Raw genomic sequence first — 12,470 nt, 5'->3', positions numbered from 1 at the left:
GTTGAGGACAAAGCATGTTGATAGGGTTTTCTTTTTCAGGGCCTTCCAGTAAAGCCATGTGGGCATTAGGAGATAAGGTGGCATCTTCCATCGTAGCTCAGAGTGCAGACATTCCCACACTGCCCTGGAGTGGAAAAGGTAAGAGATCCGGTGCACATCATGACTTGTTGCTAAAGCTCTCATTGTGATGTCTTGATCTCTCCCTCTTTGTCTTTTATCAGGTCTGAGGGTTGAGTGGGATGAAGATGAACAGAGACATGGTCGTGTGATCAGTGTTCCTCCTGAACTTTATGTGCAGGGTTGTGTTAAAGATGTGGACGAGGGACTAGCGGTGTGTTTTCCCTACAGAATCTGTTACAGAATTTAGACTTTAACATTCGTGTTACGATTTGACTTCCTTTATCCTGCTAATTTTGTGTTTTCTTGTGGCTAGAGTGCAGAAAACATTGGCTACCCTGTGGTAATCAAAGCATCAGAGGGAGGCGGAGGGAAAGGGATCCGAAAAGTGGACAGTTCCGAAGACTTTCCCAGCTTTTTCAGACAGGTACACACTGCTGTACTATTACTCTAAAATATGCATAATTTATTTTGATAGGACTTCATTATTCTGTGTAGTTACAGGTTTGGATTCATTGCATGGTGTCTTGTTGTTTGTTCTTCGCTACAGGTGCAGACTGAAGTGCCAGGTTCACCCATTTTCATCATGCAACTAGCCGAGCATGCACGCCACCTGGAGGTGCAGATCCTGGCTGACCAGTATGGTAATGCCATCTCTCTGTTCGGCAGAGACTGTTCCATCCAGCGCCGCCACCAGAAGATCATAGAAGAAGCTCCTGCTACCATTGCCTCCACCACCACTTTTGAGCAAATGGAGCGGGTGAGGCAAAAATCTGTGAAAATTTCCTGGACATGTTGCATTTGGGGTTGTGTGGCTAAAAGACTAAGGGCTCGTAACTTGGAGGAGTACTTAAATGTATATCACGCAAAATTGAAGATTCTGTCATCATTTAATCACCCCTTAAGTTGTTCCAAAACTCAAGCAAGTTAACGGTAGCCATTGACTTCCATAATAGGAAAAAAAAATGCTATGGAAATCAGTGGCTACCGTCAACTGTCTGGTTACCAACATTCTTCAAAATATTTTCTTTTGTGTTAAGCAGAAGAATGAAACTCATACAGGTTTGGAACAACTTAAGTTTGAGTAAATGGGTGATTTTTGGGTGAACTAAAATGGTTTGTAAAATCCACACTAGAAGCTGTTCTTAATTTGGTTGGACCATTTGTTCTTAAAGCACAATATAGCTTGTAGGTCTTAAAGGGGTCATCGGATGCAAAATTCACTTTTATATGGTGTTTGCATATAAATGTGTCTTTGCAGTGTGTGGACACAACCACCATACAATGAAAGAAATCCATTCACTCCTTTTTTTTATCCTCAAAAAGCCTAAACACTCTCAATAATCAAGCCGTTTGGATTTTCACCCTCCTTGGAAAAGAGGGGTGGGGTGAGCAGTTGCTCATTATCATTTAAAGAGACATGCACTGAAACGGGTCGCTGTGGACAGAGCTGTTTTCGAGGAGGTAAAAGGGTGTTGTTTTACACAACCATTGAGGAAATTTAACCAAAGTATGTTACAAACTTTACATGAAGACCCTAAAGAATCATACCAACTTGTGGAAAATGGGCATCCGATGACTCCTTTAAGTTCTATTGTGTAGTCACATAATTTGACATTTATTTATACGTAGTTACATTTGAACTAAGTTTAAAGCAACGCAAAAATATTTACTAGCACACAAGTTGTAACTTTGTGCCCCTTTACGCCACAGCTGGCCCCTGATTCTTTAATAAGTGTACTGAAAGGTTTTTAAGTTTAATACAAAAGTTTATTCAACACATGCCAAACAAAACTGGTAGTGAAATGTCCTGCATGCTGACATTAATGTGTCTGATAAAGAAAATGCTAGTGGGAAATACAGAGAACAATAAACACACAATATACAAACATCAGAACTATTTGTCCTAAAATGCGTTAGTATTTTTACATTCTTGTGCACTCCAGTATTAATGACAGGTCATTATATTTTTATACATATGATTAATTAATTCTCATCTTTTGGGTTTGGGACCTGTACCATAATGGTGTTCATATTGACATGCACAATTAATTTTCTGCTCTTTATGTCAGTATGCAGTGCGTCTGGCTAAAATGGTGGGCTATGTGAGTGCTGGTACGGTAGAGTATCTGTTTTCCGAGGATGGAAGTTTCCACTTCCTGGAGCTGAATCCACGGCTACAGGTGGAACACCCCTGCACTGAGATGATTGCTGACGTCAACCTTCCTGCTGCACAGCTACAGGTAAAGCAAAGTACAGCTGTCAGGAGGTAACAGAACTCAGAAGCACTGTGTGTATGATATAGTGACCCCTCCAAAGGTGCTGTTGTTTAATGATGAGATTCTCGTTGAGGATCTCGTAGAGGTTCTCGCTGCAAAGTAGCAGGAACTAATCATATTCCTCTAATATTTTTCAGATTTTGTTTTTGTTAAAATATCTATAATTCTCAAATGCTGATCATAAACTTGTGATACCATCTCTTTGTAGATAGCGATGGGGATCCCTCTTTACAGAATTAAGGATATCCGTGTGCTGTTTGGTGAAGGTCCGTGGGGAGACACACCTATTAACTTTGAATCTCCAGAATGCATCCCCTGTCCACGGGGACATGTCATAGCTGCACGCATCACCAGTGAGAATCCAGACGAAGTGAGCAATTGGTTCATGTTTATGTTAAAAAGCTTGATTCAACAACAGTGTATACACAATGGCTTGAATTTATTGCATATTCTGTACACTGTTGTTTAAAAGTTTGGGGTGAAGATTTAAAAGAAAATTAAATTAATACTTTTATTCAGCAAGGATACATTTGATCATAAGTAATGGTACAAAGATATTTATGATGTATATGAATGCTGTTCTTTCTGTTCATAAAAGAATCCTGAAAAAAAGTATCACTATTTCCACAAAAATGTTAAGCAACACAGGTGTTTTCAACAGTGATAATAATAAGTGCAACAAATTAGCATATAAGAATTAAGGATCATATGACACTGAAGACTGGATTAATGGCTGCTCAAAAATGTAAAATTTTAATAATATTTTACAGTATTACTGTTGTTACTGTATTTTTGATCATATAAATGCTGAGCTTAAGAGCTGTGGTTTCCGTGTTTTCACTATTATACGCTAGGGGGCGCTGTAACATCTTCTGAAAGAGTACTGAACCTCCTGATCAAAACGCCTGCAAAGAAGATGCAGAAACAAGCAATATCATAATCATATGCATATGTAAAATAAAGCGATCATCAACATTAAATGGCATATAAATCCAAACTGCCTAATGTTACTGAATGAAATGTCGACCCAGGATGAGCTGTAGGACTGTGAAGCATTAGGGTTGTTGATGGACTCGATCTACTCCATCTATGTTTTGATCATCTTTCTGAATATGATCCAGATGTAGTCTTTGACAAAAACATGATTTTCTCTGCTTTTTGCTCAAAATGTTGCTTTTTTATGAAGCTTGCCCACATTCAAGTGTTGATTAAAAATAATGCATGAAGCTAGAATAAAACAGAGGTCGTGTTCTTTCTTTTACATATTGCATGTTCAGGAATTCATACAACAAAATACTCTGGGGGCCATGACATTTTTGTGAAAATGATCAAAAACGCTGGCGGTGGCTGACAACCTTTTAAAAAATATGCTGGCGGGGAAAGAGTTAACTATCTTCTTAGATGTTTTTAAAACCTTTTAGAGTTTGGAAGCAGTAGTCTTTGAAGGCTATTTTAGCAGTTTATTTCTTGATATATTTTTTTGTCTTCATAAGGGCTTTAAACCAAGTTCAGGCACTGTTCAGGAACTGAACTTCCGCAGCAGTAAGAACGTGTGGGGCTACTTCAGTGTAGGAGCAACTGGAGGTTTACATGAGTTTGCAGACTCTCAGTTTGGACATTGTTTCTCCTGGGGCGAGAACCGAGAAGAGGCCATCTCGTGAGTCCATTTAGATCAGCAGTCTTTTCTTTTTTTGCTCTTTAAAGAAAAAAATTAGACAGAGCTCTCTTTTTATTGTGAATCAATTAAGTTTTTGTTTCTGTGGCCTGCAGGAACATGGTGGTAGCCATGAAGGAACTCTCAATCAGAGGAGATTTCAGGACCACAGTGGAGTACCTCATTAAACTACTGGAGACAGAGAGTTTCAGGAACAATGACATTGATACTGGCTGGCTGGACCACCTAATTGCAGAAAAAGTACAGGTAGGACCCAAATGTCCCAAATCAAGTCAAAGTGTCTCAAGGAACTCAGTTCTACTTTCCGCCCATGTAAAATGAAATTTGAAGCCATCTAAGGTAAAGTGACATTTGTTTTATGTTAATTTATTGTGTGTTTCTGTTAGGCGGAGAGGCCAGACACCATTTTAGGTGTGGTATGCGGTGCTCTACATGTTGCTGATGCAAGTTTCAGAAAGAGCATGTCTGACTTCCTGCATTCACTGGAGAGGTATCTCCACTACTATGCCACTCCAGCATCTAATGCATTGAAAACTTAAAGATACCACTATTCTGTTTTAATTTAGTGTTGTAATGGTTTTCTGGATGTTTTAGGGGCCAGGTGTTGCCTGCTGCTAGTTTGGTCAACACAATCAATGCTGATCTGATTTATGATGGAGTCAAATACTGCCTGAAGGTAACATAAATCAAAAGATGATCAAAGGTATTTCAGTAAGTGTGTTTTATGATTAACAGGTGTGAATGTGTGTGCTTGTGTCTGGGGTACAGGTGGCACGCCAGTCACCCACCACGTATGTTATCATAATGAATGATTCGGATATTGAAGTTGATGTCCATAGACTCAGTGATGGTGGTCTACTACTTTCCTATGGTGGCAGCAGCTACACAACCTACATGAAGGAGGAGATTGACAGGTTAGTAAAGCAGTGGTTTTGTGCTGTAAAATACAGTGTACTTACTTATGTAACCACTGACGTTTATTTGGTCTTTGTCATATGATGTATAGCTATCGCATCACAGTGGGTAACAAAACGTGTGTGTTTGAGAAGGAGCGAGACCCTACGGTCCTCAGGTCGCCCTCTGCTGGAAAGCTGTTGCAGTATGTGGTCGATGATGGTTCTCATGTTTTGGCCTCCCAGCCTTATGCTGAAATTGAGGTAAAGATGAGGCAAAGTATTTTACATTTCTAGGTAGTTTCTGCAGAATGCACTTTATCATATTCTGTATATGACATTATATGGGACTGACAGAGATGGATGCAGAGGCCAGTTTTAACTGACTTATTATAGTGATTGTTTGCTTTTTTCTTTACAGGTTATGAAGATGGTGATGACCCTGCATGTCCAGCATTCCGGTTCCATTAACTTTTCAAAAAGACCAGGAACCGTATTAGAGCCCGGCTGTGTAGTGGCACGAATGGACCTGGATGACCCCAGCTGTATTCATCCGGTGATTTATCTTTAATGCTTCTCACAAGATGAAGCACATGATGAAATCCACTTACTGTTTTGTTAGTCTTGGGCAAATGTTGAAAATGTGATTGTTGTCCCATTTGGTTGGTTGTCCCAAAGATGTATTGGGGAGTTTTACAACCACTTAAAAATGTAGGAATATGATTGGTTTATAAAAGAAAATATTAAACCAAGTGGCAATTATTGTAAAGAAAATAATAGCTCAAGCACACTTTTCAAGCCAAACACCTGATGAACTACACTACATCTGAAATCAGGTGAAGTAAAAAAGAAAAGTCAGTACTGTGAAAAGATGTAGCATTAATTGTTTGCAGATACCATTGGTTTGATATCTAATGCAGTGACATTCATGCATTTTCGAATATAATTCATTCATGTTTTAGTGTCCAAATACTTTTTGTCGTCGCTGTTTTTGCTTCTTTACTGGTGTCATTTTTAGACACACTGCCATCTGCAATGAGAAGTATTAATTCCTGGTCTCCTCCCTCAGGTTAAGCCGAACACCGAGGCATTACCATCCCAGGAGCCTTTACCAATTATAGGGGAGAGGCTTCATCAGGTCTTCCACAATGTTCTGGAGAACCTGGTGAAGATTATGGATGGATACTGTCTGCCGGAGCCATACTTCAGTCAGAAAGTGAGAACACCAATTCGACTCAAAGCAGCATGAAAACAGTGTGCAGACTAGTCTGTTAACTATATCCATGTGCCTTTACAGCTGAAGAAGTGGGTCAACACGCTGATGAAGACACTTCGGGATCCGTCTCTGCCTCTTCTTGAACTGCAGGAGATTATGACCAGCGTGGCTGGGCGTATACCAGTTACTGTGGAAAAAGCCATTCGAAAGGTCATGGCACAGTACGCCAGTAACATTACCTCCGTGCTCTGTCAGTTCCCCAGCCAAAGGGTGAGTGGTGAAGAAATAAATATGCTTATCTGAAACATAGATTGCACTCATATCTCTGGACAGTATTACATATAGTCAAGTGTAACAGTCTATATCTATGATTGAAACCTTAACAAATATATTCTGTGGAACCATTGTCACTATAATTGGGATTATCATTTAGTGATAAAATGTACTAATTATATTTCTTGATATATTTCCTTGGTAAATATATTGTAATAAATGAAATTTCTGGGGGCAACTTTCAAGTTTTATTCAGTTTTTAATCAACACTTTTCCAGATAGCAAATATACTTGACAGTCATGCTGCTACGCTTCAGAGGAAAGCAGACAGAGAGGTTTTCTTCATGAACACTCAAAGCATTGTGCAACTAGTGCAAAGGTGAGAAATGCCCGATGACTCACTAATAGATCCTACCTTTGCTGTTGTCTTAAGATAACCAAAGACTGCTCTGTTAACCAGAAAATGTCAGTATGCACCTGTTTTTTTAAATCATTTTTAGATACCGTAGTGGAGTTAGAGGCTATATGAAATCGGTTGTGCTGGATCTGTTGAAACGGTACCTTCAGGTGGAGATGCAATTTCAGCAAGGTAAATGTCCAACTTTAACCTTGACAATACTGTCACATCAGATCAAACAGAAAATCATTTCACAAGTTTCTTTTTAAGGGTTAGGGTTAGGTTAGGTCTAATAATGACAAAATAATGACAAAAGATAAAGTGCACAAACAATATGGGAAATTTTAATAAGAAATTTGTAATTCTCTCACTCTCCCCGGCAGCTCACTATGATAAATGTGTCATCAATCTCAGAGAGCGGTATAAGCCTGACATGACTCCAGTATTGGGGTGCATCTTCTCCCATGCTCAGGTCTCCAAGAAGAACATCCTAGTCACCATGCTCATAGTAAGATCCTTTCTGAACTACTTAACAGTGCTTATTTATTTCATTGTGATGCGTCAGGTGATTCCCCCCAATCATTCTGAAAATAAGAACAGGATGTATAAGTGCCTCATCTGAGGATTAACATAACTCAATTCAGTAGTTAGGTTTAATGGACACATTGTGTTCTTATTTAATTTAAAAAAGCAACTTTTTTTTCAGGACCAGCTGTGTGGCCGGGACCCAATGCTTGCTGATGAGCTTATGGTCATTCTTGATGAGCTTACACAACTCAGTAAAATGGAAAACTCTAAAGTGGCACTTCGGGCCAGACAGGTATGCACTGAACCTCAGTGGTCGTAATCTTTGACCTCTGTTGAACTCCTGCACATATGTGTTAATGCTGGCTCTGTTCAAAATAGCATACATCCATACTAATAATACTATTTTCGCAGACTATTTAAGCAGTATGTACACAACTGTTTAAAATGTTCAGGGTCAGTAAAGTTTGAGAAAGGAAATTGATAGTTTTATACAGCAAGCTTAAAAGTGTGGGGTCATTCGATTGCATTCGATTGATCAAAAGTGACAGTAAAAGTATTTGTTACAAAGAATCCTTAAAAAAATCTAATTTCCACAAAAATATGAAACTGTACAACTGTTTTCGACAGCAGTATAGACAGACAGTATACAGTAAGCAATACCCTAGCCATAACAACTCTACATCTTTCTTCAGGTGTTGATCGCCTCTCATTTGCCCTCATATGAACTCAGACATAACCAGGTGGAATCCATCTTTTTATCTGCTATTGATATGTATGGACATCAGTTCTGTCCCGAGAACCTCAAGGTAAAGCAGCAAAAAGATAAAACATTTATCTTTTTGATATTCTAACAAATCTAACAAAGGCATAACAAGTCAAAAATCCTGCATCTGCAGAAACTCATCCTGTCTGAGACCTCCATCTTCGACGTCTTGCCCAGTTTTTTCTACCACATCAACCGTGTGGTTTGCATGGCTGCCTTAGAGGTCAGTAAAGCTTGTCTTTTTCTCCCCAAATGTTTAGTGGTATGTGGTCAGGACTTTCTATGAACTTTTCTGAAATTTCTCAGGTATACGTACGGAGGGGATATATTGCTTATGAGCTAAACAGCCTTCAGCATCATCAGCTGCTGGATGGGACATGTGCAGTGGACTTCCAGTTCATGTTACCATCATCCCACCCAAACAGGTATAGCAGCAATCACATGTAGATCTCTCTCTATATATATATATATATATATATATATATATATATATATATATATATATATATATATATATAGTGAATAGGGCTTACAATTATGTTTTTCCCATGACCTCCAAATCAATGGGAGTCTTGTGGCCAACTTTTTTCAAATATAGAGGCTTTTGGTATGACCTTCATGAATGGTAGTTCATTGCTGTGGTGCTTAACAGACTACATTGTTTATGTAATAGAAAACAAGATAATTGAACCTGGATATACAATCCACCTTTACTTCCTAGCCTGGATATTTCTTTAAGATTCCCTGTAACTTTTATTTTATATTTTGACATTGTTTTCTTCACTCTGAAAGAGAACCTTTCTCCCCAGTGAGCCAGTCCATGCCCAAACCCACGTAATACACTATTATATATTTGTTAGCATCTCCCTAATCAAGTAATATTTAACAGAGTGCACAAAAACAGATCCTGTCTTACAATCATAACTTTCCCCCTTTGGGCTAAAGCCTGGTTTGGGTTCTTTTTACTAAGCTATACTGGGAGATGGTATTGATCACCATTTTCACACTGGGGTGGTTTAAGATTTATCAACTTGCTTTGAAAGAAAAAAGTTATATTGCAATTATTTTTACACATTAATGAAGGCTTTGTTTAAAATAGACACTGAATTATTAACTGTGTTTGAAATATTTTTGTCGACATGAAGTCAAAATTGACCCCGTTTACTTTATTAATACACATTCTTGGTCTAATTGTGAATGAACGGTCAAAAGACAAGTAGTGTATTATATTAATCAAAGTATAACAATCATAGGCCTAAATGTAACATTTTGGAAGTAAAATGGGTTGTTAAGACCTTCTCATGTCATTTTTAAATATTAAGGCTTCAAAATATAAAATATTCGCTAAATATTTGGAAAAATATTTACAAGTTCCAAAAAAGTCTGAGATATAATTATGCAAGTCAAAGCAGATTGGTCAATCACACTGAATCACATTAACTGGGTTTTCTGTATACAAATAGTTTATTAAGGATTGTGTTTTGTCGTCAAATGCAAAGTGATTCCCTTACTGTTACTTTAGTTGCTAATCGGTTTTCATAGAGATTTTTTTCACTCTAATGATCAATAACGATTAATAGATCCATTTTGAATTTCTAGAAAAATATTTCTACTAAGATTGTTTTTTAGAAGATGATGATCCCATGCTAACACAACATGCTCTCATTTCAGAGGGAGCAGTCCTACTTTGAACAGGTAGAGTAACAGCTCCTAACCAGTAACCAGTTAGCCTTGTGTGTGCATTACCGCATAGTATGTCTGCAGCAATGCATGCTGGATGCATCCACGGTATTTAATGACTTGAAGAAATTTGGCCTCAAAGGGACAGTTCTTTTTAATTGTTTTATCTTGATTTAGTGGCTCACATAATTTGTCAATTTGTTGGGTAATTCTACAAGCCTAAATTGGCCTTAAATGTGCTTCCAATCAACACAGTCTGAAAAATGTGGACTGTGTTTACCAATTCATTCCTGAACCCTTTCCAGTTTAATTTAGATGAGCCACATAATCTAATTTCACTCAAGCTGAGAATAAAGAGGAAGATTACTGAGTATTTTGCATTGAAACTTGTGCTTTTTCCTTTCAGCACAAGCAGTGCCTTTAGTTTATGCTTTTGTCCATAATTGGCACCCTTAATTTTTGTCCATAATTGGCACACACACACACCATCTCCTCCCCCTCTCAGATTGTCTGTTCCTGTGAATGACTCAGGAGAGTTTCAAGCAATGCGTCGTCAAGGCAGTGAGCTCTTCCTGGATGGGGCGCTGTCGCCTCCATGTCAGAGGATGGGAGCCATGGTTGCCTTCCATAGTTTTGACCACTTCAAAAGGTGCCTTCATATTTTGTGCTTGTAAAAAGAGAGTTGGATTAAATGGTTAACAAAATGGGAGATTCCGTCTGATCTGTGATTGTGTTGTAGGTGTTTTGATGAAGTGATCTTTCGCTTTGCGGACCCGCTGTGTGAGAGTTCTCTGTTCTCTGATGGCTGCTCCACCTTTTGTGATGGGGAGAGTTGCAAGGTGAGAGTTAGGAGAAACAAATGAGAATAATTCACCCAAAAAAAAAAACTGTCATCATTTACTTACCCCTCATGACGTTCCAAACCTCTATGACTTTCACTCTTTTGGGAAACAATTTTTGGTGAACTATTTATGTGTGTGTGTATATATACTGTTTCAGAACATGAAGGAAAACCCCATACACATCATAAATGTGTCTATCAAACAAGCAGACACTGAAGATGATGATGCTTTAGTCACAGCTTTCACTGGCTTTGCTCACTCTAAAGTAAGTATTTTAAAGATTGTTGACCTTTTAGCTGTGTGTGCTGGTCAGTGGCTTGACTCCTTGTGTTCATTTCAGAAAGCTCTGCTCTATCAATATGGAATCAGAAGAGTGACATTTTTAGTTGCACAAAAGGTGAATGCTCACATACAATTGCCATTGCCTAAATATATTGTCAATCAAAAGAGACTGAAATTGTATGCCTTTTTTCCCCCTCAGCGGGAGTTCCCAAAGTACTTCACGTTCAGGGCCAGAGATGAAGTAAGTGATGCATCTGTTGATTTGATCATTTAAAAATTTACATTATAGAGTAACAGCTGAAGATTTTCCCCTTTCTCTCTAGTTCCATGAAGACAGAATCTACCGTAACCTGGAGCCTGCTCTGGCCTTCCAGCTTGAGCTGAATCGTATGCGTAACTTTGATCTGACGGCCGTTCCCTGTGCCCATCACAGGATGCAACTGTACTTGGGTGCCGCTCGCGTGGAAGAGGGGGCAGAAGTCACAGATTATCGCTTCTTTATCAGAGCCATCATTCGCCATTCTGACCTCATTACAAAGGTAACCAATATTCCTAATAGACAGTATGCAATCTTGTGTCCTAAAACCTTTGAGGACTTTTGCAGGCATTTAGTGGAGTCTTGCTCAGAGAAAGGCAAGGTTTGATTGTATTTACTTTCAATGACTGCATTTAAACCACAGAATGTAAATGTGGTCTAAATATTTATTATGATTATTTGGCAGACACTTTATCTAAAGCGACTTACAGTGCATTCAATTTATAAATGTTATCAGTATGTTTATCAATCTGTTCCCTAAGTGTCAATCCCACAACCTTGTAGTTGCTAGCACCATGTTTTACCAGTTACACTGCAAGCTACAGAAACACTGCTCCAGTCTGGGGAAATAAATTGTATAGGTAGCTTATCTGTGAGTCTAACTTAACGTCATCATAAATGCATGCTTGATTAACCTTTGGTGCCAATCATAAAATAATGTCTGAACTGATCCACATTATACAGAATTATTACACAGACTAAATATATATATATATATATATATATATATATATATATATATATATATATATATATATATATATATATATATATATATATATATATATATATATATATATTTATGTAATTATTATTATTATTTGTTATTATTATTTTTAAATATGATGCATTTTATTTTTCTGGATTCTTTTCTGAAAAAAGAAAATCAAAAGTTTGTTACAACAATGTAATTGTCTGTATTGTCACTTTTGATCAATTTAATGGGTAAAAGTATTAATTTCTTTAATAAAAATCGTACTGTCCTCAAACCTTTGAACAGTAGTGTATATATTGATGTACTTTGTCTAAAATGGTTTCCAACTTCAAAACTGGCAATCGAAAGTGATAATATAAGTTAAAATGTTAGTACTACTGCATAGATCGTAATTTTAGAAATCCCAAGGTCTTATTTCATATAATAACAAAATAAGAAAAAAAGAAATGCCAGTGTAGGTTGTTGATTGGTATTTTGAGGGTAATTTTATATAT

General features: G+C 37.7%; 1 protein-coding gene across 6 annotated transcripts in view; it reads left to right on the top strand.

The window, feature by feature from the left end:
* acacb (acetyl-CoA carboxylase beta) overlaps nt 1-12,470 on the top strand; it is a 28,867-nt gene that overhangs the window by 6,339 nt on the left and 10,058 nt on the right. For 4 of the 6 annotated variants that reach the window (XM_079873142.1, XM_079873143.1, XM_079873147.1 and 1 more), the window contains 30 exons: nt 40-138; nt 222-331; nt 434-544; nt 668-877; nt 2,190-2,360; nt 2,605-2,766; nt 3,890-4,053; nt 4,167-4,317; nt 4,458-4,561; nt 4,666-4,747; nt 4,840-4,985; nt 5,078-5,228; nt 5,386-5,520; nt 6,034-6,180; nt 6,262-6,450; nt 6,732-6,832; nt 6,954-7,042; nt 7,234-7,358; nt 7,557-7,670; nt 8,071-8,184; nt 8,275-8,364; nt 8,448-8,566; nt 8,934-8,975; nt 9,813-9,836; nt 10,327-10,470; nt 10,561-10,660; nt 10,821-10,928; nt 11,004-11,060; nt 11,145-11,186; nt 11,269-11,484. In XM_079873142.1, the coding sequence (XP_079729268.1) occupies nt 40-138; nt 222-331; nt 434-544; nt 668-877; nt 2,190-2,360; nt 2,605-2,766; nt 3,890-4,053; nt 4,167-4,317; nt 4,458-4,561; nt 4,666-4,747; nt 4,840-4,985; nt 5,078-5,228; nt 5,386-5,520; nt 6,034-6,180; nt 6,262-6,450; nt 6,732-6,832; nt 6,954-7,042; nt 7,234-7,358; nt 7,557-7,670; nt 8,071-8,184; nt 8,275-8,364; nt 8,448-8,566; nt 8,934-8,975; nt 9,813-9,836; nt 10,327-10,470; nt 10,561-10,660; nt 10,821-10,928; nt 11,004-11,060; nt 11,145-11,186; nt 11,269-11,484 (3,617 nt within the window). The remainder of the gene's footprint in view (nt 1-39; nt 139-221; nt 332-433; nt 545-667; nt 878-2,189; nt 2,361-2,604; nt 2,767-3,889; nt 4,054-4,166; nt 4,318-4,457; nt 4,562-4,665; nt 4,748-4,839; nt 4,986-5,077; nt 5,229-5,385; nt 5,521-6,033; nt 6,181-6,261; nt 6,451-6,731; nt 6,833-6,953; nt 7,043-7,233; nt 7,359-7,556; nt 7,671-8,070; nt 8,185-8,274; nt 8,365-8,447; nt 8,567-8,933; nt 8,976-9,812; nt 9,837-10,326; nt 10,471-10,560; nt 10,661-10,820; nt 10,929-11,003; nt 11,061-11,144; nt 11,187-11,268; nt 11,485-12,470) is intronic. The other 2 variants (XM_079873144.1, XM_079873145.1) reach the window with 2 other exon arrangements.

Source organism: Squalius cephalus (assembly GCF_949319135.1).
Source record: "Squalius cephalus genome assembly, chromosome: 5".
NCBI classification, from domain to species: domain Eukaryota; kingdom Metazoa; phylum Chordata; class Actinopteri; order Cypriniformes; family Leuciscidae; genus Squalius; species Squalius cephalus.
Note: the sequence above shows the minus strand (reverse complement) of the source record. Positions and strands in the feature narration are given on the sequence as shown.